At 34.2% G+C, this 27009-nt stretch overlaps 1 protein-coding gene across 3 annotated transcripts in view; it reads left to right on the top strand.

Annotated features, from left to right (window-relative positions):
* The window catches only part of ANKRD17 (ankyrin repeat domain 17), a 177630-nt gene that overhangs the window by 62018 nt on the left and 88603 nt on the right, over nucleotides 1-27009 (top strand). For all 3 annotated transcript variants that reach the window (XM_012464408.2, XM_012464409.3, XM_012464415.2), the window contains exon 2: nucleotides 16865-17018. In XM_012464408.2, coding sequence (XP_012319831.1) covers nucleotides 16865-17018 — 154 coding nt within the window. The remainder of the gene's footprint in view (nucleotides 1-16864; nucleotides 17019-27009) is intronic.

Genomic DNA, 27009 nt, shown 5'->3' with positions numbered 1-27009 from the left:
AGCTACACTAATTAATCAGTGAGTTTAGCAAGGTTTTATATTCCTGTATATTAGAAATGAACATTTGGAAAATGAAATTTAAAAAAGCACCAATTCTCATAGCACCAAAAAACATGAAACACTTAGGCATAAATCTAATAAAGTATTTATATAGTTTATGTGCTGAAAACTAAAAAAAAAATTATGAGAGAAATCAAAGATGACCTAAATACATGAAAATATATATAGTATCTAGGCTTATGATTCATTTCAGGTTAATTTTTGCATATGATGGAAAGAGTAGATTAAAGTTCCAAGGAATAGATTGATAGCCAGATGTTTCAACTGTATTACAGTATATTATATATATACTACAATGTATAGTATATACATTCTCATATATTTTTAAAACTCAATACTGTTAAATGTCAATTACCCCCAAAATGGAATATCAGTGCAATCCCAATAAACATCCCACCAGATCCTGTCCTTTTTTTAATTTACAAGATTTCTAAGATCTATATAGAAAGGCCCTATAACAACAAACAGTTTTGAAAAACAAGGACTAAATTGGAGAATTTCAAGATTTATTACAAAGCTAATCAAAATAATGTGGTACTGATGAAGTGGTAGACACATATATTAATGGATTAGAGTAGAGAGTCTAGGGAAGGGAAGATTATTAATACATGAACTATTGCTTTTGACGAAGATGCCAAGGCAATTTAATAGAGAAAATGTAGTCTTCTCAACAAATGATGCTGAAACGTTTGTCAACCTGTATCTTAGAACTTCAGCCTATTCCTTGGCACCATATGCAAAAATTATCCTGACATTAATCATAGCCTTAATATAAAAACTAAAACAATAGAACTTCTAGAATAGAACAGAAAATTTGTGACTTTGGGTTAGACAGAAGTATTTTATATATGGCAAAAAAACAAATGTAAAAAAACCCTAATCATTTGGATTCATTGAAATTAAAACTTTTGTTCTTCAGAAGATATTAAAAAGAAAATGAAAAGACAAACCGCTAGCTTGCAGAAAGTATTTGCAAGCCATGTGTCTGATAAAGGACTTATTTGGTATATATTAAGAATTCTTACAACTCAGTAATGAGAAAACTTAATAAAAAGGTGGGGTTTTTTTTGTTTGTTTGTTTTGTTTTTGAGACAAGTTTTCGCTCTATTACTCAGGCTACAGTGCAGTGTCACAATCATGGGTCACTGCAGCCTCAACCTCTTGGGCTCAAAGGATCCTCCTGCCTCAGTCCCTTGAGTAGCTGGGACCACAGATGTGCACCACCACACCTGTGGTCCCAACCACGCCTGGCTAATTTTTGTATTTTTTGTAGAGATGGAATTTTGCCATGTTGCCCAGGCTTTTTTGGAGTTCCTGGGCTCAAGTGATCTTGGCCTCCCAAAGTACTGGGATTGCAGGTGTGAGCCACAGGTACCCAGCCAGGAAAAGGTTTTAACAGATATTTTATTGAAGATTTGCTAATAGCAAATAAACACAGGATAAAGGTGTTCAATACCATTCATTAGCCACTAGGGAAAAGCAGAGTAAAACTACAAATCGGGGAAAAGCCAGAGGATACCAAATGCTAGTGAGAATGTGTAGCAACTGGAACTTTCATATATTGCAGTTAGGAATGTAAAATGGTATTGTAACTTGTAAAAGTCTGGCAGTATTTTATAAATTTAAACATTAACACTTCTTATGTGACCTGTCCTTCTCTTATGTATTTATCTAAGAGAAGTAAAACCATGCCCATATAGTGTATTTAAATGTTTATAAGCTGGTGAATAATGAAACAAATTGTGACACATCCAATATTAAAGTGCTATTCACCATTAAAAAGGAGTGAAATGATGCATGCTAAAACATGTATGAATCTCACAAGCATTATGTGTTTGAGAACAAAGCTACATTCAGAAACCTGTGATTCCATTCATTCTGGAAAGGAAAAAATGAAAGTAATAGAAAAGTCATGATTATTAGTGGTACATGATTGCCTACTAACGGACAAGACAGATTTTTTAGTGTTAAAATACTGTGTATCTTAATCATAGATTATATATTTTTCAAAATATGTAGATTTGTACCATGAAAAAAGAGTGAATTTTACTCTAAAGTATACTTCAATAAACCTGATTTTCAAAAAAGTTTATTGTATGCAGAAGGAAAAAGAATAAAGGAAGAGAACATAATATGTTCCTGATTTTACTTATCTTGAGAAAACAAGCAGTTTTTTTAACTAATTGTTAACAATATTTGATTTTGTTGCCAGAACTTTTTTTCCATTTAAAAAGAATGAGGTTGCATATGCATACTTTCAGCTGAGTTACGTGTACCAGCAAGTTAATCCTATATATCTGAAAACAATAAAAATTGTTATTTTTGGAATTTATTCTACAAATATGGAAGTGATTGGGTAATTCTTTATATTTTTGTTTGAAAGTTTAAAGAAGTTTTTTTCTTCATTAATTGCTAAAAATTACACAATAGAAAATTGTATTTTTTTTTTAAAGGTAAGCAGTATAGAAGGGTATGGAGTAAGTAAAAATGTACAATTCTCTCTTTAATTTCAATCCTCAATCACCACTGTTAATTACTTGGGTTTATCTTGAAACTTTTTGTGTACATTCTTGCACATACCTATGTTTTATTTTGCTTTTTAAGTCAACTTAAATAGGTACATACCATGTTTTTTTTTTTTTGCTTCTGCTTGCTTTTTTTCCCCCTAACTTAATCTGGAGATAATTCTGCATCAATATTAATGTATTCATTTGGTAAATATTTTTAAGTAGTTAATGTTTAAGGCCTTATTGTAGATGCAGGGGATAGAGCAAGGAACAAAATAGAGTCTTCATTCAAGTGAACTTATATTCAGGTTAGAGGAAGACAGTAAATTGAGCGGGGGGGAGGGCGGGAAATGTCACTATTAGTAAGTTTATGAAGTTAAATAAGGTAGGCAAAAAAGATGAAATGTGATGAGACAAAATGAGCAGCACAGATAGTTGTGGTTCAGGCCTTAATGTGTTAATCTGCTTTATTCTTAAGGTAGCTATTGTTCCATATATAATTTATTTAGCCATTGTATTGATGAGCATATAGGTTATTTATAGTCTTTCCTGTTATCAATAATGTAAAGAATGTTCATATACATAGTTTGTTGCTTATATATGCAAGTATTTTTATCGTAAGTGCTTAGAAAGAAAATTATATTTTTAAATATTGATTTTAGATTCTGCAAAATTACCCTTGAAAACATTAGATATTATCTGTCAATGGATAAAAAATATTTTAATTTGTATTAACCTGATTCCCAGTGAAATTGGACATTTGTGTTTTGTCTTATCAATTGCCTACTCCGTAACATTTTGCCCATTGTGGTGTTCGTCTTTTTCTTACTAAAATTTAAAAGTTTCTTTATAATCTTCTTTTTAGTATGTACATTATATTTTATAATACTTTCTCCTAGCTTGTCAATTATCGTATTTTATGGTATCTTTGAATTTTTATGCTTATACTGTCCATATTTATTAGTCTTTTTCCTAGTTTCTGGGTTTTGTGTCTTTCCAGAAAAGCTTTCTTGTCTACAAAATTATAGCAACATAATCTCTTATATTTTCTTCTACTACATATTTAGTTTTATTTATGTTTGTGGTAGATTTTACTTCACATCTGGAGATATATATATATTATATATATAAATTTTTTTTTGGTAGGCGCCTATTTTTTCCAGCCTCATAGCTGTTTTCCCAAAATAGTTCGTTGAGCAGTATGTCTTTTTCCTACTGACTTGAAATCCACCTTTATCACATTTATAAGTCCCAAATATATATGTTCTGGATTCAATACTCCAGTGTTTTGTTATTTTATATTATATTTGACATCTGGTAGGGCATCCCTCGCCATTGTCTTTTTCAAAAATTTTTTTTGGTAATTCTTGTGTGTTTTCCAGATGAACTTTAGAATCAACATGTCATGTTACATTAAAAATCCCTTTGGGATTTTGATTGGAAGTGCATCGAATTTATAGATTAATTTGGGGAAAATTAACATCTTCCCATCCAGGAACATGGTATGCCTCTCCATTTCTTCATTTTTTTTTTCTTTTTTTTGTGGTGGTGGTTGTTCTTTAGTAAAGTTTTATACTTTTTTTTTTTTTTTTTTTTTTATGTAGGTCTTACACTTTTCTTGTTAGGTGTATTCCTGGATAACTTTTTGTTTTTGTTGTGAATTACATTTTTTTCTTCCATTTTATTTTATTTTCTCATGGGTTATTGCTGATACATAGGAAGGCAATTGATTTTTATGTTGATCTTGCCATTTAGTTTTCATTTGCTTCTCTTGAAGTTTCTAGAAGGATGACTATATTTTATCATTTTGTCATTTTCTTTTTCTGTATGTGTTTACACCCTTACAGGGTTTTTAGTTTTTTGTTTGTTTCTTTGTTAGTTTTGAGGGGGTTTGTTCTGTTCTTCTGGTCTTATTGCACTGGTCACTAGTTTTGATTTGGTTATCTTGTTCCTGATTTAAATGGGATGCTTCTAAGTTTTCAACTTTTACAGTAATACACATCTTAGATTTGTAGTGGAATATTTATTTATTTATTTATTTATTTTTGAGACAAAGTCTCACCCTGTCGCCCAGGCTGGAGTGCAGTGGCGTATTCTCATCTCACTGCAACCTCCACCTCCCTGATTCAAGTGATTCTCCTGCCTCAGCCTCCCTAGAAGCTGGGATTACAGGCTCACACCACCACACCTGGCTAATTTTTGTACTTTTAATAGAGATGGAGTTTTGCCATGTTTGTCAGGCTGTTCTGGCACTTCTGACCTTAGGTGATCTGCCAGCCTCAGCCTCCCAAAGCATTGAGATTACAGATGTGAGCCACTGAGCCTGACTGCAAAATACTTCATAAAGAATAAAAGTTTTCTTTTTGGCTTAATAAGTGTTTTTATGAAAATGGATATTGTCTTTAATCATGCACTTTTGTTGAGATGATACATATTGTTTTTAACCTATAATACCTTAATGAAGTGATCATATTAATGTTAGTCATAATGTGTTCTGTTTTTAATATTTATTCAACAGATACTTATTTGGATATTGCATTGTGTCAGAAACTATGTCATACACTGTTGTTAGCACCAAGTCTGAAACGTTCCTTTTATTTATGAAGAAGAAATAATAAGCAAGTATCCAAGAACAAGATAATTTCAGGCTGTGATAGTATTATGTAGGAAATAATGAAGATGGTGTGGTAGAAAGATAAGAGAAAACCTCCGTTGATAGTGTCATCTGAGAAAGTAAAACATGAGCTAAGACCTGAAGAATGAAAGGATTGGGAAAAGCATTCCAGGCAGCTGAGCACGATGGCTCACGCCTGTAATGCCAGCACTTTGGGTGGCCGAGGGTAGCAGTAGGCAGGAGTAGTGGTGCCTGCCTGTAGTCCTAGCTGCTCCGGAGGCTGAGGTGGGGGAATTGCTTGAACCCAAGAGGTGGAGGTTGCCGTGAGCCAAGATGACGCCTCTGCACTCCAGCAGTGAAACTCCGTTTCAGGAAAAAAAAGCATTCCAGGCAGGGGAATGTCACTGTGTATGTACAATCAGTCAGTCAGTCAATCAATCTGTCTGTCTAGCTTTCTATCTATTTATTTGTTTGTTTATTTGGAGATGGATTTATTTATTTATTTATTTGGAGATGGAGTCTTGCTCTGTCGCTCAGGCTGGAGTGCCGTGGCGCGATCTCGGCTCACTGCAACCTCCGCCTGCCGGGTTCAAGCAATTCTCCTGCCTCAGCCTCCCAAGTAGCTGGGACTACAGGTATATGCCGCCATGCCTGGCTAAGTTTTTCTATTTTTGTGTGTGCAAGATCTGTGACAGAGAAACAGAAAAAAGAACGAATTCTGTTTCTTAGTGTTCTCTATTATCTCCTCCCTTTTTTTTAAATTTTTTTTCTGAGACAGTCACGCTCTGTCGCCAGACTGGAGTGCAGTGGCGCAATCTCGGCTCTCTGCAACCTCCACCTCCCGGGTTCAAGCGATTCTCCTACCTCAGCGTTCCCAGTAGCTGGGACTAAAGGGCATGTGACACTACGCATAGCTAATTTTTGTATTTTTATTAGAGATGAGGTTTCAGACCATCTCTTGACCTGGTGATCCGCCCACCTTAGCCTCCCAAAGTGCTGGGATTACAGGCGTGAGCCGCTGCTCTCGGCCTGTTACCTCTTTTTTTGTAGTTGTCATATGATACTCTATACTACTACTGAATTAATGTGCTGTTTGGACCGTTTTTTTCCCCCCTGTTTAGGTTCGTTAATAGGGCTATTTATAATGAGCTAGAGAGTTTTTCCATCTGTTTCTGGACCTTGTAAATAAAAAAGTAGTGTTCCACTCCTTAAATGTTATAATAATGCTCTGTAATTTTGATAGAAGTTACCTCTAAATTCATTTGGGTTTAAGCGCCATTTTGAAGGGTTAGATCTATCTATAATTAATATTTCTTCAGTAGACAGATTCTACATAGGTTTTCTATCATTTCTTGAGTTGTTTGATTATTCCTCTTTATAGAAAATTATCTATTTTGTTTAAGACTTTTGGATTTATTGAGCCATACTCAATTTTCTAACTTTAATAACTTCTTATATTTTTCTTTGTCTCTCATTTTTCATAATCATTCTTGCCAAAGGCTTGTCTCCTCTTTCTAGACTTGACCCAAGAAACCGTTTTTGGTTTTATTAATTAAATTTTTATATCTTCTCAATTTCCTCATTTTGGTTTTTTTGTTATAAATTATTTGATACATTTTGATTTGTATTCTGTTTTGAAGCTTTTCATTTGAAATCTTGGGTTCTAATGAATTTAACACATTTCAGGCTCTAAATTTTTCTTTTCTTTTTTTTTTTTTTTAGACAGAGGCTCACTCTGTTGCCCAGGCTGGAGTGCAGTGGCGCAATCTTGTTCACTGCAACCTCCACCTCCTGGGTTCAAGCGATTCTTCTGCCTCAGCCTCCCCAGTAGCTGGGACTATAGGTGCCACGCCTGGCTAATTTTTGTGATTTTGATAGAGACGAAGTTTCACCATATTGGACAGTCTGGTCTCGAACTCCTGACCTTGTGATCCGCCTGCCTTGGCCTTTCAAAGTGTTGAGATTACAGGCCTGAGCCACTGTGCCAGGCCTAAATTTTTATTTAAAGATGGTTATGGCTAAATCCCATATGAAGTAATATGCTCATAATTTTAATTTTCATTTCTTCTGTTTTCTGAGAGTTAATAGTAGGCTTTTATTCCTTTTTTTTTTAAATTTTCAAGTAGTGTTGTCATTTTATAGGTAAGTTTTAGTTTCTTTCAGCTTTATGGACCACGAATGTGCCCTTGTATAATTTTTCATTTTGAAATTGGTTGAGATTCTCTATTTTGCTTAAGATATCATCAGGTTTTTGTTTTTAAAGACTGTTCTCTGTGATATACTAAGTTCTAGTTCACTATGAAATACAAGTATTATAGTCATTTAATTCTATTTTTAAATCCTTTTATCCTGCCCCTGGAAAAATGGTCTTCCATGAAACTGGTCTTTGGTGTCAAAAAGGTTGGGGAGCACTGCCCTAGAACATAGGCCTTTGACATTATTTCATTTGAATCCTGGCTTTCATATTTTTAAAATAATCAGAAGTCTTTGTGGTATGTTTATGTTATATACTTCTGTTAACGGTGTAGGGTGTCCACGTTCTTGGCATCTGGAACAAAGAATTGGGCAAAACGCATGGACAAAGCAAGGAAGGAATGACGAGATTTATTGAAAATGAAAGTACACTCCACAGTATGGGAGCAGGCCCAAACATTGGACTCAAAGGCCTCCTTACAGAATTTTTGGGAATTTAAATACCCTCTAGAGGATTCCGTTGGTTACTTCAGTACACCTTATGTAAATGGAAAGGATGAAGTAAAGTTAAAAAGTCATTTACTGCATATACCCTATTGAGAGAATATTTCCTGTTATAGCTGAAATGTGAATTGGCCTTTTGGTCCCTATCTCTAAACCCTATTTTCCTGTCTCATTTCCACTTTTATAACTTTAATGAATTATATATTAACAGTTACCTGAAATGTTAAAGATATGTTATATTATACTGGTTTCTTTTCTAACTACTTAGTCTTGTGATTCCAAGGCTGTTCCTTTCTTGCATCCATTTTTCTTCTTGAAGTAATGTTTTCTCTAAATTCAGAAGATGTTTGTGACTTTTAATTTTCATAGCATTTACATACCTAAAAAAATTAATTCTACAGTTTGGAATTTTACTTTCAAAATAATTGTATATCAGAACTTTTAATTGCACAGATATCTTTTAGCATCTAGTGCTGTATTTAGGAAGTCTGATGTCAATTTGACTCCTTACAGCTCCCCACCACTACAGTCCTGGAAGTTTTCTAAACTTTATATCCTTACAAGTTTGAAATTTAACCAGGCTTATGACTACAGGTTTTATGACATGTATATGTGTATATGTGTATCTGTGTGTGTTGTAAAGCCATCTTACAAGAATATTTATACTCTGTGGCTGCTTTTGTGATAATTGATAAATAAATGATAATTCCTGGAGCCAGCTAAATTCATAATTGAATTGCATCCTACTCTTGATAAAATAGTTTTGGGAGAATTTTTGACAAGCTCGTAACTTTAATTCTGTTACAGAAAAATCCACTTAGAAACTCTAGATTTGAGAATTCCATAGAACTTTGTCTTATTTGAAACGTTCATAATTTATGTTAAAAATTTTGTATTGAATTGTTAGTAATGTCATACTCAATTGTTGCAGGCAAATAAGCATTTTGAAGCATAAGAAAGAAGTCATGTTTTATGTAAGTCCTATGGAACAAAGTTGCATTAACTACTATATCACCGATTCCTAGATTATAGTAGCTGCCTAACTAATATTTGTTTGATAGGTGAATATGAATGAAAAAATGTAGGAACAAATCAGTTTTTTTTCTGTACATAGACTTTTTGAAAGGTAAATTATCTTTAATGAGGTTCACTTTAGTTTTATTTACTGTAATCTCAGAATACCATAATGAATCATTGACCATTCTTTTTACAAGAAAGACTATTTCTTTAAGCAGGTTTTTATTTTCTTTCAGCCTTTTAAACTTCAGTCTTATACATGGATTAGTGTTCTGTGACATTACGGAAGATTTTGTCTTTGTATAGAACAAATATTTCAATTGTAATAATTTTGGAATTATTTACTCCATTAAGAATTGTGATATTTTATACCCTTATTTAAGACTATAAAAAATACAGACATGAGGAATTATTTCTGGGTCATGTGCAAAATAGAATAAGTTGTGATGACTTTACAATTATGAATATTTCTTATTTCTTATGTGTATTAAGTCTGCTTATCAGTATTCAAAGAACTTATGAGCAGATAGCCATATTTTTCCAGACTTATTTGAAAAATATAATGTTAAGCAATTAAGAATTTATTCAGTCACTGTCATAAAATGATCATAAACTCGTTTCTTAATTTTTGTATTCACTTTTTTATACTCAGTTTTTAAAATATGTTTTCATATGCAAAACCTATTTCGTAATGAATAATACCAAAATTAAGAATCTGTTGTCTTCAATTATGTTCACATAGTCTGTGCTTTGAATATCACTAAATATGTTATATATATGAGTTATATAATTCACCCCATAATGATGGCCCAAAGTCATTTCTAATTAACCTTTATTTTTTGTAGCTAAAGTGGTGTTAGTTATGGATTTATGTCCTTAAACCCATTTTATGTTACTGAAATGTCTAAATTGATCCTAAAAATCAAACACACTAAAAGTAAAATTTAGAAAAAATATAAAATCTTTTTGGAGGGATTTTTCTACATTGACTGGATTTATTAAGAGATCTTAAAATTTTAAGTATGATAAATTTTGGACTGAAGATGATTTCTTTTCCTGGAGTAAGTGTGGGGATTATTTGTTTTAAAGTGCTTTTATAATATAATCAAGATCTAGAACATCTATTTTGAAATGCAGATTACTGGTTTAAAATTCAGATTACCAGCTTTTGAGATTCAGTGATAAAGAGACAGGGTATTTTCCAGAACAACAAAAACAATAATAAATGTTTCCTATTTATTACTATTTTTTTTCTTCTGGAAAATATCAATGTGGGATGGGATTAGTGTTGAATATAAAGAAGTCTAAAGTTGGGATTGCCAGCATTTTACTTTTATAAAGTCTGTTTATCCTTAGAGACTGACCCTTTTTTCCATCTTCACCTCACATGATGCATTTGATGTACTTAAGTAAGTATGTTCCTAATTGGTTGTTTTGTCTCTGGTGTCAGATTTGTCTAAAACAATTGGTAACATGGTATCTAATTATCTTCCTTTTACTGGTTATTTGCCTTAATGCTTAAATCCTTCAGTAACTTACAATATAAATTCTGAACAAAACACCGTATTGAAAGGCGCCATCTTCCTGAAGCATCATTGCTTTTAGCACTCGAATTCATAATTGTTTTCTCGTTTCTTTGTACAATCACTCTATTAGTATCTGTTTAGTACTTCTTTCAAACTTGTTTGATAGTTACTTTTACATAGAATTGCCTTTCTCTATTGTATATTTATGAAAGGTATTGATTATAACAAAATCATTTTTGTATTTGTATAATCCAATGAGTAGCCTGCTGCTTTGCAGTCAGTATGTAATTTGTAGATATTTGTTTAGTTGAATGGAGTTTGTATGTATGGTATCCAGTTAATTAAAATATACTAATTTTCTTACCCTTTGGAATAAATACCAGTTTATTAAACTACAGAATGAACCATTCTTCTCTCCTATGGCAGTGATATTTCTATTTTGAGTATTAGTTTGAAATGTAATGCTAATGATCACAGTTGCCGCATTACCAAATTTCTCTGTGACTTTGTGTTTTGAATGTAGAAGGATTTGAATTACCATTAATGACAAGCAAATTCATTCAGCTCTGGCCATTGTTAAAAGACCTTGGTTTTCATTATTGTTTTTATTAAATCAGGCTTACTTTGGGAAGAAAGTGAAAAAGAATTTAATTATCTTAGAAATCTAAGTAATAATACTGTTAAATAATAGTTTTTCTGTTAAAATAAAAGCAACCTCCATAGTGAAATATCATCACCTTTTAGTCTTTAAAAATTAAAAGGACTTAACATGCATAAAAGTATAGAGACTTGTATAATAAAACCTCTATAGGCCAGGTACAGTGAGTCACGCCTGTAATCCCAGAGCTTTGGGAGTCCAAGGTGGGCAGATCACTTGAGGTGAGGAGTTTGAGACCAGCCTGGCCAACATGGTGAAACCTCATCTGCACCAAAATATACAAGACTTAGGTGGGCCTGGTGGCATGTGCCTGTAATTTCAGCTACTCCGAAGGCTGAGGTGGGAGAAGGAGGCTGAAGTGGGAGAGTCATTTGAACCCAGGAGGCAGAGGTTGCAGTGAACTGAGATTCTGTCACTACACTGCAGCCTGGGCAACCAGAGTGAGACCCTGTCTCAAAAAACAAAACAAGACAAAACAAAAAAACCCTCTACATATCTATGTCTCAGGTACAACATTTTAAAGAATTTGCCATGCAGCTTTGTTTTCTTTAAGTATTTGATGACAAATTTCCAACACTATTTCTGCATACTTTAGTATGCATGTCTGAAAAATAAGGATATTTTCTTACATAGCTGGAGTCATTCCTTTATATTATCTAATACTTAGTTTGTATTCAGATTTCTTGTCTCAAAAATACTGTTTTTACATTTGTCCTGTTTGAATATAATTTAAGTAAGACCTATTATTTTGCTGGTTATATATCTCAAGCGTCTTTAATTTTGAACGATTCTTACTGTATTCAAAAAAGATTTTTTGCTCCCATTTTACTTACTTGAAGAAAATGGTCAGTTTTGCTGTAAAATGTTCCAAATTTTAGATTTGTCTTTTTGGCTTATATTCAACACAGTGATTCTCAACCTCTTTCTCCTTCATGATTTTTGTTGTTGTTGTTTTTTATTTTCTCTTGTAAGGGAACATTTAGCAATGACTGGAGACGTCTTTGGTTGTCACAACCTGAAGGAGTGTTGCTACTGCCATTTAGTGACTATAGGCCAGGGTTGCTGCTTAACATCCTGAATTACACAAGAAAACCCCCAACAACAAAGTATTATCTGATCGAAAATGTTAATAGTGCTTTTACTTTGCAGAACATTGATTTATCTTGTTCCTGTATTTGCCTTACTACTAGTTTCCGTATGCTGGAAGTTATTTACAGTTCTAAAAGTTCTGTCAGATTATTGTTTATTGGCAGGGGACAAGATTTCTTTATAGGAGGTGCTGTGTATTTTATGTTGCAAAAATTGGGAGCATATTAGGTTTGATTGTACACTTTTAGTAAATTAAACAATGGGTTCAGGTTGTTAATGGCCTGATCCTTAAATGCCGATTTTAAAGTCAGCTTTCCCAGAGCATTGTGAAAGTTCAACCCCTTATTATTCCAGCATTGAATTTCCTGGTGGAAAGTATATTGAACTAGTTAATTGGATAACTGGTCTTTTGGTGCTAGATATTTAAAAATCTGCTATTTAAATAAAGGTCCTTGTGTTTGTTTTTTTTATCTGTAACATTGAATTGAACCTGGTGATTTCTAAGCCTCTTGCATTTTGATGGTTCTTTATGCATAAATATCATTTCATAAAATATCCAGCTGGTCAAAACCAAACATTCAAACCACTTTAAATACAACTTTTCAAAAAGGCCAATTGTAATTTTGATAGCTTTTTGCTCCCTTGAGAATATATTTAGTAAGGACATTTCTTTGTCTTCTCTCTTCATGGAAGTTATTTATATATTTCATTTAAATAAAATATTTTCAAATACTTAAATTTTTTTTTTTGTTTTTACATTTTATTTATTTTTTTGAAATGGAGTCTCACTCTGTTCACCCAAGTTGGAGTTCAGTGGCTCGATCTCGGCTCACTGCAACCTCCGCCTCCCAGGTTCCATTGATATTCTTGCCTCAGCCTTCCGAATAGCTGGGATTACAGGCACACACCAGCATGCCTGACTAATTTTTGTATTTTTAGTAGAGACAGGATTTCACCATGTTGGCCAGGCTGGTCTTGAACTCCCAACCTCAGGTGATCCACCTGCCTCAGTCTCGCAAAGTGCTGGGATTACAGGCGTGAGCCACTGCGCCTGACTCAAATACTTATTTGAATTTCTTATTTGGACCATTTTTAATGTTTATTTTGTTCCAAAAGTTGGTTGTGATTCAAAATGATTTTTTTTTTCTGTAGAATAATATAATAAAAATGAGGTCGGTTTCAGAGGGAAAATTCATTTTAGTTTTTAATCTGAACTGTCTCAGCTGGGGACTTGGTATGGTAGAGACGTGTATGCCCATAATTTAATAAAGGAATACTTTTGTGTGTTTACAATATTACATCTCTTTATGTCAGTCTTTCTTCACTTGTCTTGTAACACAAGCTCTTTCCAGTTGGAAAGAGAGGAACTGGCATTAAAGTAGGAAATTCTCTTTTTCCTCCCTGTACTTTTATAACTCTTTTTCTTTCTCATTACCCTATACACTTTCTACCCTGTATTATGGTTCATTTTTACACACTCTCATTAAAGAAATAATTTCCTATATAGCAAGGCTGGTATCACACATTTCTGTATCTCCCATAGTATTAAACAGTATTTTTTACACATTGAATGTTTGCAATAAATGTGTGTGTAATAAATCAATGAAGATAGCATTTACACCACCTGCTACCTAATGTAAGATTCTGTGTCTCCTCTAAGATCTATAAACTATACCTTTAGAGGTATTTATTGTGATTACCCCCTCCCTCCTTCTTCTCCAAATACACTAGAGCCTTTTAGAATCTGAAAAGGAAAAATCCCAAAATCATCTGGTAAATTTCACCTTCTTTACAAATTCTTATTTATTCAGTAGTCACTTGAGTCCTGACAGTGAGTTAGGCACACTTTAGTTGCTGGGTGTACGTGACTAAACCGAAAAAAGTATTTGTTTTTAGAGAGCTTAGAAAGACTCTATAAAATATTCGTGTGTGATAAATCTGTGAAAAAAAATTAGAATTGATACATGGCTCAGAGAGAGAGACTTGGTTAGGTCACACAGGTAGCAGCTAAAGCAATTCTGGTACCTAGGCCTTCAGATCTTAGTACTGTGTCCTTGAAATAGTTCCTTCTTCATTAATCATAAATGAGGGATGCAGAGGAAATAATAAATATCCATTCCTGTTCTTTTCTGTCATCTTCATAAACCTCCCTCTATAAGAATTTCATAGTCATTTGAATTTACTGTTTTTTAAGTTACCAAGTTTTGCATATAGTAAGAATAGTGGGCCTAAGAATAACATAAGAACTTTTGTGGAGAAGTTTATAGTCAGTAAGAAAGTAAATGTTTCTGTATGTAGTATATCTGATTAAGGGATGGAAATACAATTTTTTTAGTAAATTTTCACCTGGTGAGTTATGGTACACTGTGGTGTAGGGGACTTTGTGTAAGACAGTCACTTCTGATTGAAATTTGATACCTTCTATTCTCCAACTTCTAACCTGTCTTTCCCTGCAGTAAAACCCTGTGTTTCTGTCATACAGAAATTTTACACTTGCCAGACCATATTCCTTCTTTCTCTTCTCTTATACAAATTAGTTATTTTGGTCAAAATTCTTTATATTATTATTTATGCAGGCAGTGTCTCCTTTGCACATCTTTAGCACCTCTGATCTCTCTACCTTTGATTTATCAGTTAAGTATATACTGCTCTTTGAGGTTTTTTACTTTCTAGAAGATTCATTTAAAACATTGTATTATGGTATTTCATGTGTTCATTTTACCTATTTGTTTTCATAAATTTATTTCGTTTATTTGCTTTTGTCTTCTCATTAAATTGAAATAATTGTAAATATTTTAACAAATTTCACAGATTAGAAAATTTCATTAGGAAACAGCCTTTTCTTTAGAAAGACTCATCTTCTGGACTTTTGTTTGACAATAGGAAAACATATTTTTACTGCTATAATTTTGAATCACAGCTTGCTATGCCCAAAAATTCACTTCCTAAAGTATAGTACTTTAGTCAGTCTTTAAGATTCTTGCTTTCTTATACTTTTGCCACTACCTTTAAAGATAACTTAAAATTATCCAGGCCTGGTGGTACATGTTTATTTGTGTATAAAATATTTGAAATCTCAAATGTTATTTTATGTTAAACTACTTTAGTTTAATGGAACTTTAGAGAGAAGCTTATATTATTTCTTCCCAGATTTAACATTTAGTATTAAATGTTTTAATTAATTAGAGCAGTATTATTCCTGGTTACTTGATAGTTGCTTTTCAAGATGGAACAGTATTGTTTCTGAGGTTATGATCGTTAAGGATTTATTCCTTGAGTTGTCCTTTATATTATTGACCTTCGGGATACTAGGCATGAGCATGATTATATTCCAGTCTGTTAGATAATTTTACATCTCTTTTAGTTATTGCAGTGTTAGTAGTACCTTAGATTTGTGAAATAAATTAACTCTGATCATATTAAATAGTGATATTTCATATCATAATTATCAATTTTTATCAGTAAGCAGAAAAGAATATGTTTTAGTACCTGATTATAAGTAGCACTATGATATGGGATAGCAAAATAAAACTTTACTCCTGTCTTAGGAGTTTGTTATTTTCTAATTCTTTAGATTTCTTATAATTGAATCTACTATACTTATATCAGTGTTTCTTAACATAGTAAATAGACCCCTAAAAGTCCCAGAGACCATTTCAAGTTGTCCATGAGGTCAAAACTATTTTTATCATAATACTTGACTTTTTTACTATGTTGACATTTACAATGATGGTACAAAAACAGTGGTGAGTAAAACTTCTGGACCTGGAGGCCATGGAACCAAACTGTACTAATATGATTGTATTCTTCACTGCCACATGCTTGAAGTTAAAATAAAATGAAACGCTAGTTTAACTTTAAGAATGTCCTTGATGAAGTGATAAAATTATTAATTTTATGAAAACTCCCCTTTTGAATGTATGTTCTTTCAATATTAGTGTGTATAACAAAAGCACTTCTGCTGCATACAAAAAGTATGGTGTTATATGGAGGAAAAAAACTGCTATTTTTTTTAGATGTGAGGCAAGTTTGCCTTTTTTCCCCCATGAAATGTCATTTTTACTGTAAAGTACAACTGAAAAACTACAGTTATCAAACCTGGATATTTGGCAAATACTCCTAAAAATGTTTTAAGTGAGTCTGTCACTTTAAGGAAAACAACAATACTTACTGCCAATGATAAAGTTAAACTTTCAAGCACAAATTAGAATTTTGGAACTTACTTGCCTAGGCTTGACAGCTTTTCAGTACTTAAAGACTTTTTTGATGAAATCAGTGGTGATATTAATGGATGTGGTTTTTTTGATATTGGATATTTGATACTTAATACTTCGTTAGGTCCTGAAAGCAAAACATTTAAAAATTGCTGATTTAGTTAGTTTTCATTACGTAAGCATTATACTCATAACCCTACATATACCTAATAACCAAATTAAAATAGAGAAGAATATTTGTAAAGAAAATTAGACTTCATATGAATAATAAAGTTTTGAATTCTTCCACAAATATAATTGTCTTTAGTTAAGCAACAGGCTTATCTATGTCATGTTGAACTTTTTAGGGCTGCATTGTATTTACCATTGATAATTATATTAACATATTTTTTCCCTCTCCTGCTTTCTTTTTATTTTTCTCCTTTCTTTTCCTTTCGCTGTTCATTTCTCCCTTCTTCCCTCTTTTTGCATTTGTTTTATAGGTGGAGTCTTTCATTTTGGATCAGGATGATCTGGAAAATCCAATGCTGGAAACAGCTTCCAAGTTGCTCTTATCAGGTACTGCTGATGGTGCAGACCTCAGGACAGTAGATCCAGAAACACAGGCTAGACTGGAAGCTTTACTAGAAGCTGCAGGTGTGTACTATACATAATAATAAGACCACCTTATTATCTTAAAGTTTGCACATCAATGTAATAAAAGCTCTTGTTGTTATAAGTGAATGATACTGGGTATTTAGAATGATAGTATTCATAAAGATTAATTGATTAGTTTCTAGAGAATTACATGGAACATTTTACTAAATCATATTATAATTTTCATTACCAGAATAAAATCCATATGCTATAGTTGACCTTATAGATAGAGATTTTTTTTTCATTTGAGTTTATTTATGAATTCTGTATTTGTGAATTTGCCTACCTGTAAAAATGCATTTTACTTCAAAATCAGTACTAGCAGTCCTTCATAGGCATGTGTAAAGCAGTGAAAAATTTGAATCACCTTACATGCATGCTCCCAGCAGTAGTTGAACAAAGTGATGCTCTACATTCTTGTTTCAGCTCTCCTAATATAAATAAGTGTCCTTTTGAGGCCTATTTAATACCAAGTTTTTCACATTTTTGTGATTTTTGTTGGTGTTAATTTAATTTTTTATTTTTGTGGGTACATAGCAGGTGTAAGTATTTATGGGATACGTGAGATACTTTGATACAGGCATACAATGCATAATAATCACATCAGGGTAAAAGGGCTATCCATAACCTCAAGCGCTTTTCCTTTGTGTTACAAACAACCCAATTATACTCTTTTAGTCATTTTTAAATGTACAATTAAATTATTTTTGACAATAGCCACCTTGTGCTAGCACATACTAGGTCTTACTCATTTTTCTAACCATTTTTTTTGTAGTCATTAACCATCCCCACTTCCTTGCCCTCAGTGCCCCAACTACCCTCCCCAGTCTCTGGTAATCATCCTTCTACTCTCTATCTTGGCTATTGTGAATAGTGCTGCAATTAACATGGGAATACAGATACCTCTTCAATATACTGATTTTCTTTCTTTTGGGTATATACCTAGGAGTGGGATTGCTGCGTCATATGGTAGCTCTATTTTTAGTTTTCGGGGGGACCTCCAAACAGTTCTCCATATTGGTTGTATTAATTTACATTCTCACCAATATTGTATGAGGGTTCCCTTTTCTCCACATCCTCCCCAGCATTTGTCATTGCCTGTCTTTTGGATAAAAATAATTTTAACTGGTGTGAAATGATATCTCATTGTAGTTTTGATTTGCATTTTTCTGATGATCAAAGATGTTGATACCTTTTCATATGCTTCTTTGCCATTTATATGTCTTTTGAGAAATGTCAGTTCAAATCTTTTGCCTATTTTTGGATCAGATTATTAGATTTTTTTTCCTATTGTTTGAGCTCCTTATATATTCTGGTTATTAATTCATAGTCAGTTGAGTAGTTTCCACATATTTTAATCTGTTCTGTGGTTGTTGCTTCATTTTGTTAATTGCTGTACAGAAGCTTTTTAACTTGATGTGATCCCACTTGTCCATATTTGCCTTAGGAGCCCTTGCTTTTATGGGATTGCTCAAGAAATCTTTTCCCAGTCTAATGTCCTGGAAAGTTTCCCCAATGTTTTCTTTTAATATTTTCATCATAGAGGTCTTATGTTTAAGTCTTCAATCCATTTTGATTCTATTTTTGTATATGATGAGAGATTGGGATCTAGTTTCATTCTTTTGCATGTGGATATCCAGCTTTTCCAGCGCCATTTATTGAAGAGACTGTCCTTCCTCCACTGGATATTCTTAGCAACTTTGTCAAAAATGAGTTTGCTATAGATGTATGGATTTATTTCTGGGTTTTCTATTGTATTCTAGTGGTCTATATGTGTACTTTTATCCCACAATCATGCCATTTTGATTACTGTAACTGTAGTATAATTTGAAATCAGGTAATGTGATTCTAGTCTTGTTCTTTTTGCTCAGTATACCTTTGGCTATTCTGGATCTTTGGAGGTTCCATGAAAATTTTAGGATTGTGATATGATTTGGCTTTGTGTCCCCACCCAAATCTCACCTTGAATTGTAATCCCCATTATCCCCTTGTAGTCAAGGGAGGAGTCCAGTGGGAGGTGATTGGATTGTGGGGACAGTTTCCCCCATGCTGTTCTTGTAATAGTGAATGAGTTATCATGAGATCTAATGGTTTGATAAGGAGCTCCTCCCCCTTCACTCCTCACACTTCTCTCTCCTGCTGCCGTATTTAGAAGGTTCTTGATTCCTCTTTGCCTAATGCCATGATTGTAAGTTTCCTTAGGCCTCCGCAGCCATGTGGAACTGTGAGTCAATTAAACCTCTGTTCTTTATAAATTACCCAGTCTTGAGTATTTATTTATAGCAGTGTGAAAACAAACTAATATAGATTGCTTTTTCTATTTCTGTGTAGAATGTCATTAGTATTTTGATAGGAATTGTATTAAATCTGTAGGTTGCTTTGGGTAGTATGTACATTTTAACGATACTGATGCTTCCAACCCATGAACATTGACTATTTTCCCATTTTTTTGTGTCCTCTTCAATTTTTGCATTAGTGTTTTATAGTTTCCATTGTAGAGATCTTTCACTCCTTTGATTAATTCCTAGGTATTTTATTTGTAGCTATTGTAAATGGCATTACTTTCTTGATTTGTTTTTCAGATTGTTGGTTTTTGGAATATAGACATGGTACTGAATTTTGTATGTTGATTTGTTTCCTGCAATTTTACTGAATTTATCAGTTTTAATAGGTTTTTTGGTGGAGTCTTCAGGTTTTTCCAAATATAAGATTATATTATCTGCAAGTTAGGATAATTTGAGTTCTTCCTTTCTAATCTGTTTGTCTATCATTTCTTTCTCTTGTCTGATTGCTCTGGCTAGGACTTCCAGTACTTTGTTGAATAGAAGTAGTGAAGCTAGGCATCCTTATCTTGTTCCAGTTCTCAGGGGGAATGCTTTCAACTTTTTTCCATTCCGTATAATATTAGCTGTTGGTTTGTCATAGACAGCTTTTATTAACTTGAGATATGTCCCTTCTATGCCAATTTGCTAAAGGTTTTAATCATAAAAAGATGTTGGATTTTATCAAATGCTTTTTCTGCATCATTGAGATGATTATATGATTTTTGTTTTTAATTCCCTTTATGTAATATATCATATTTATTGACTTGCAGGTGTTAAACCATCCCTGCATTCCTGGTATGAAACTCTCTTGATCAAGGTATATTATCTTTTTGCTATGCTGTTGGATTTTCTTAAGGATTTTTGCATCTATGTTCATCAGGGATATTGGTCTGTAGTATTCTTTCTTTTCTTTTCTTTTTTTCTCAGGGATATTGGTCTGTAGTTTTCTTTCTTTCGTTCATTCATTCATTCTTTCATTCGTTTGGTATTAGAGTGATACTGGCTTCATAGAATGATTTAGGGAGGATTCCCATTTGCCCCCTGGGTTCTGCTGAAGAAAGTTTGTGCCCAGATGAAATTATTACAGAATTCATTTGGAAGCTTTTTTCACCCTGTGACCCCTCCCTAAGTCTGCTGGATGCCTTCCCTGAGGTCCCCTATCAGATGTAGTCAGGGATGGCATCCCTGGGCTCGAGCTGGAGACTGGAAGTGCCTACAAGACTCTTCCTACTGCTGCTTCTACCTTTATATTTCATGTAGCTCCCTATATTCATTTTAGTTATAGGTGAGGTTAAATCCTTCTCTTGTGATCTGGATTTTCAGATTCCCCAGTGGACATGTATGTTTGGAGACAGGTTTCCCCCACTTTCATACTTTGGGAATTCACAGTTTTTTGATTGTCTCGTGGAATTTGCAGCAATGTGCCACTTCTTTCAAATAATCTGTGAATTATTTTGGTTTTTCTGGTAACATTCCTGCCATGTTTCTTAGAATCAGAGTTTGTGGTGTAAGTCTCCACATACTATTCTGCCCATCCGAGTGGGAGCTGCACATTAGCCCTGTATCCTCTCTGCCATCTTTATAAGTCCATTTTTTTTGTTGTTGATTTTCTGTGTGAAAGATTTGTCTAATGCTCAAAGTGGAATGTTAAAGTCTACAGCTATTTTTATATTGAGTATCTGTCTTTTCCTTTAGCTCTAGTATTTGCTTTATATAGCTGCTTAGTGCTCCAGTGTTGGGTGCATATGTATTTAAAATTGTTATATACTTTTGCTTAATTGACCCCTGTATGATTATATAATGATCTTCTTTGTCTTTTGTATTTTTGTGTTGAAATCTATTTTGTGTAATGTTAAGAATAACTATTTTTGCTCTTTTTTGGTTTCCAGTGGCATGGAATATCTTTTTCAATCACTTTATTTTCACTCTGTCTGTATCTTTATAGGTAAAGTGTGTTTCTTGTAGGCGATAGGTCATTGGATCTTATTTTTTATCCATTCAGCCTCTGTATGTTTTTTGATCATAGTCCTTTAAATCCATTATGTTCAATATTGTTTTTGATAAGTAAGGACTTATTCCTGTCATTTGTTATTTGTTTTCTGGTTGTTTTGTAATGTTGTTTGCCTTCTTCTCTTCTTGCCTTTTAATGAAAGTGATTTTCTCTGGTGGTATGTTTTAATTTCTTCATTTTTATTTTTTGTATCCATTGTATGTTTTTTGATTTGAGGTTACCATGAGGCTTGCAAATACTGTCTTATAACCCATTATTTTAAGCCTATAACAACCTAACACTGCTTCCATAAACAAATTTAACAAGCTAAAAGAAAACCGATGACTCTACCTTAAGTTTATCCTCCCACTTTTTAACTTTTATTGTGCTGCATATGTCTTGAAAAGTTGTCATAGTTATTATTTTGGATTGGTTAATCTTTTAGTGTTTCTACTTAAGATTTGTTAACACACCACAGTTACAGTGTTATAATATTCTGTGTACTTAATATTATCAGTGAGTTTTGTAACCTTCAGATGATTTCTTATTGTTCATTAACATTCTTTTCTTTCTGATTGAAGAAATCTCTTTAGTGTTTCTTGTAGGACAGAAGTGGTGATGTTGAAATACCTCAGCTTTTGTTTGTCTGGGAAAGTTCCTCTTTCTCCTTCATGTTTAAGGGATGTATTTGCCAGATGTACTATTGTAGGATAAAATTTTTTTGCCTTCAACACTTAAAATACGTCACACCACTCTCCCCTAAGCCGTAAGGTTTCCACTGAAAAGTCTGCTGCTAGACATATTGGAGCCCCATTATATGTTATTTGTGTCTTTTCTCTTTCTGCTTTTAGGATCCTCACCTCCTTTACCTTTGGAAGTTTGATTTTTAAGTGCCTAAATCTACTTGGTGTTCTATAACCTTTGTGTACTTAAATATTGATATCTTTCTACAGGTTTGGGAAGTTCTCTGTTGGTAACCCTTTACTATATCTATAAACTTTCTGCTCTTATCTCTTTCTTTATCTCCTTTTTAAGGCCAGTAACTCTTAGATTTGCCATTTTGAGGCTGTTTTCCAGATCTTGTAGGCATGCTTCATTCTTTTTTATTCTTTTCTTTTTTTGTCTCCTTTGACTATGTATTTTCAAATAGCCTGTCTACAAGCTCACTAATTTTTTCTTCTGCTTGATCGATTCTGCTGTTAAGAGACTCTGATGCATTCTTTAGTATGTCAGTTGCATTTTTAAGCTCCAGTATTTCTGCTTGATTCTTTTCAGTTATTTCAATCTCTTTGTTACATTTATCTGATAGAATTCTGAATTCCTTCTCTGTGTTATCATTAATTTCTTTGAGTATCCTCAATATAACTATTTTGACTTCTTTTTCTGAAAGGTCACATATCTTTGTTTTTCCAGAATTGGTCCCTGGTGCCTTATATAGTTCATTTGGTGAAGTCATGTTTTCCTTGATGGTCGTGGTCCTTGTAGATGTTTGTTGGTATCTGAGCATTGAAGAATTAGGTATTTATTATAGTCTTCGTAGTCTGTGCTTGTTTGTACCTATTCTTCTTTGGAAGGCTTTCTAAGTATTTAGAGGGACTTGGGTGTTGTGATCTAAGCCATGTCTGCATTAGGGAGCACCCCAATCCCAGTACAGCTATGATTTTTATAGATTCATAGAGGTACCACCTTTATGGTTTTATGTAAGATCTAGAAGAATTATCTGGATTACCAAGTAGAGACTATTGTTCTCCTAAACAAATGGAGTCTCTCTCTGTCTCTCTCTCTCTCTCTCTCTCTCTCTCTCTCTCTCTCTCTCTCTCTCTCTCTCTTTCTTCTGAGCCACCTGGAACTGGGGCTAGGGTGACACAAGTACGCCTGTGGCCACCACCACTGGGACTGCGCTAGGCGAGACTTGAAGCCAGCAGAGCACTGAGTCTCACTCAGTTCCCGTTGTGACTGCTACCTGGCTACCACCTATGTTTGCCTAAGGCCCTAGGGCTTTACAGTCAGCAGGTAGCAAAGCCAGACTTGTTTTTTCCCTTCAGGGTAGCAAGTTCCCCTAGGCCCTGAGCTTGTCCAGAATTGTCATCTGGGAGCCAGGGATAAGATCAAAAACTTTAGAAATCTACCTGATATTCTATTGTACTGTGTGTTAGCTGGCACTCAAGCCACGATATACAGTCCTTCCCACTCTTCCCCTTCCCACAAGCAGAGGAGTCTCAGCCCATGTCCACCACCACCAGAGGCCACAGGGAGTACTGGCAGGCTACTGCCAATATGTAGTTAAGGCCCAAGGACTCTTCGGTCAGCTTGTAGAGAAAGCTGCCAGGCCTGAGATTCACCCTTCAGAACAGTGGGCCCCCTCTCTCCCAGAACAGCTTCAGAAATGTCATCTAAGTGCCAAGCCTTGGAATAGGGGACCCTGAGAGTCCGCTTTCTACTCAGCACCCCCAGCCCCGCCCAGTTGTGGCCAAGCTGGTACCTAATAAGCAAGACAAAGTCCCCTTCTCCTCTGCTTTTCTCAAGCAGGAGTCTCTCACTGTAGCCATAGCTGCGGATGTGCTGGTTCTCACCTGAAGCCCGCACATCGCAGAGTCTCAACCGAGGCATGTGGCATACGACTTGGGTGTCACTGCTGGTTCTTCAGGGCCCAAAGGCTCTTTAGTCAGTAGGTGATGGATCCTTCCAGGGGTGCGTTTCTTTCTTTAAGGGAGCAGGTTCCCTTCTGGCACAGGATGTGTGTAGAAAGGTTGTCCAGGAGCTAGGGTCTGGAATGGGGGCCTCACGAATCTGACTGGTGCCCTATCCCCCTGTGACTAAGCTTGTATCCAAGATGCGAGACCAAGTTGTCTCTGCACTTTTCTCTCCTCAAGCAGAGGGAAGGTGTCTCCTTTGGAGCCTTAAGATGTGCTACATGAGGTTGGGAAAGGGGTGACTCGAGCACTCCATTAGCCGCCCAAGTGGTGGCTCAGAAAGTTGCCTACTCCCTGTCCCCCATCCAGAGACTCCAAGCCCATCTTGGCACTAGGAGTTGCCTAGGAATTTCAGTCCTGTGGCTTAGACTGCCCTTCAACTTCACTTAAGGCCACAGTGTGGAGCGCTGCTAGGGGATGGGGGCTGGGGGGCATTGGCGATTCACAACTGTCTTTTCTACCCTCTTTAATGCCTATTTCAGCAATATGAAGTCAAAACCAGGCACTCTGTGTGCTCACCTGATGGGGTTTGTATGAAGATGCCCACTTTGTGTAGATAGTTTCCAAACTTGGGGAGGGGTAGGGAGATCACTGGAGCCCTCTATTCAGCTGTCTTGCTCCATCTATCTTAGTGATTTCACTGGTTAAAACAGTGTCCAAGCATAGTGCTGTCTAGTGTTCCTAAGTGTGAGAATGCTGTGATGTGCCTTATGGAAAAAACATGTTTTAGGTTCAGGCATGAGTTTTACTGCTGTTGGCTGTGAGTTCAATGTTAGTGAATCAACAACATATATTAAATAAGTTATAGTTTACATCATGGAATACCATGCAGCCATAAAAAAAGAATAAAATCATGTCCTTTGCAGTAACATGGTTAGAGCTGGAGCCCATTATCCTATGTGAATTAATGCAGGAATAAAAAAAACAAATGCCATGTTATTATTTTTAAGTGGGAGCTGAACAGTGAGTATATATGGACACTAAGAAGGGAACAGCAGACACCAGGGCCTGCTTGAGAGTGAGAGGAAGGTGAAGATTGAAAAGTTCCTTATCAGATACTATTTTCATTACCTCGGCGATGAAATAATCTGTAGCCTGAACCCCTACAACATTCAATTTACCCACGTAACCAACTTGCATGTATACCCGCTATACCTAAAATAAAATTTGGAAGGACACACACACAAAAGATATTTAAACAGAAATACACATAAAACAAGGTCATGTGTATTAATGACAATGCTGTGGCCAGGGGTTGGCAGTAACCTAACACTGTATTTCTCTCAGGAGCAGTGGTTGAGTATAGTATTTGCTAATTCAGTGTTTCTAGCAACTTAATAAAACATAACTACTATGAATAAGAGAATTGATGATATATAATTTCCCACACTTGTTTTAAACTATGGGTTGAAATCTCTATAATCATTTTGAAGACATAAAATTTCTTAGATTTTCTAAAGTAGACATAAATATACTATGAACACTAATTGTTCATGGTTTAAGAACCCCAGTTTACTACCTATTCTACATGCAATGCATGTAAACTGCTGCTATTATAGCATAAAACTGACCTAATACTTTTCAATAATCCTTTCAGTAAACATCTTGTAACACAGTATTTAAATATTTGAAGAACTTATGGTTAAACTTGATTTCCATCCAAGGTAAAATTCTAGAATGGATTATTAAAAGGATCTTAACCAAATAGACTTGAAAACATAGTAAGGGCATGTGTATAATCCTGTATTGGAGTATAGAAAACTATTTGTACAGAAGAGTAGAGACCTAATTTAGTATTTTCCAGTAATTTGATGTTGCTCTAGAAGTTTATGAGAGAGAAATGAAGATTATGAAATTATTTAAAAACATATCTCTGAGGAGCAGAGAATGTTTCTCCTGAAAAAAAGAAAATTCAGGTTGAATATAGTGTTCTTCAGATGCTTAAAAGACTGTCATATAGATTTGTTTTCTGTGGCCCCAAGAGGCATAGCAGGATTTCAAGATGTTACATGGAAGTGGATTTTACCTGAAAGCTAATTTTTGAAGATAAAGTACCTTTTCATATGATGTAAATAGTTGCTTCATTTTTCTAAGTTGTATAATTATTTCTGTTTTTTCTATTTTCTTTATGGTAGCTGACAATCTAGCCTTCCCCCTACTTCCCTTTCTTTTTCTCCACCTCTCTTTCATTTTTCCTCTCCCTCATTCCTTTATTTCCTTCCTTTTTAAATTTCACACGCAAATCGAAGGGAATAGCATAATGAAACCTGTATGTTTATTCATCATCCAGCTTCAGCAGTCTTCAGTGTACAGGCAGTCCTTTTTCATATCTCCCTATTACCATCTTGCTGACATCCCCACCTACCTAAATTTAAGGCATATCTAAGCACCATACCATTTCATATATAAATATTTCAGTATGTATCTGTAAATTAAGAGTGTTTAAAAAGAAATATAGCCATAATACTATTGTGGACTTAAAGAAGAAAAAGTAATTTCTTAATATTGCCAGTATCCTGTCAGTGTTGAGATTTCTTCAGTTGTTTTCTGTCTTTTTACAATTGGTTTGTTTAAATCGGGATCCAAACAAGGTTTACATAGTTTTAATGTTAATTATTTTTCTTAAATATATACACATACTATGTACCCATAACATTAAAAATTAAAATTTTTTAAGTTTAATTATAACAATTCCTCCTTTTTTCCTATATATTTATTGAAGAAATAGTAATTTCTCTCACTTTGTGGATTTTGCTAGTTGTGCTTCTGTGTGTTGTATTTCCTATTTTAGATCCAGATACTTGATCAGATTCAGATTTATTCTGATTTTGGCAAGAATAGTCATTCATGATGGCGTGTATTTCCTTATGTATCACATAGGTACTTTCTGGTTGCTTTTTTTTTGTGATGTTGAGATTGAACAAGGTTTAAGTATCCAATATCTTTCTTTAAAAAGGACACTTGAGAGATAAAATTTTTTGAGA

Source organism: Aotus nancymaae, unplaced genomic scaffold, assembly GCF_030222135.1.
Source record: "Aotus nancymaae isolate 86718 unplaced genomic scaffold, 86718_ANA_hifiasm-v0.15.2.pri h1tg000006l, whole genome shotgun sequence".
Taxonomy (NCBI): domain Eukaryota; kingdom Metazoa; phylum Chordata; class Mammalia; order Primates; family Aotidae; genus Aotus; species Aotus nancymaae.
The sequence above is the reverse complement of the archived record's forward strand: the minus strand, read 5'-3'. Positions and strand labels throughout refer to the sequence as shown.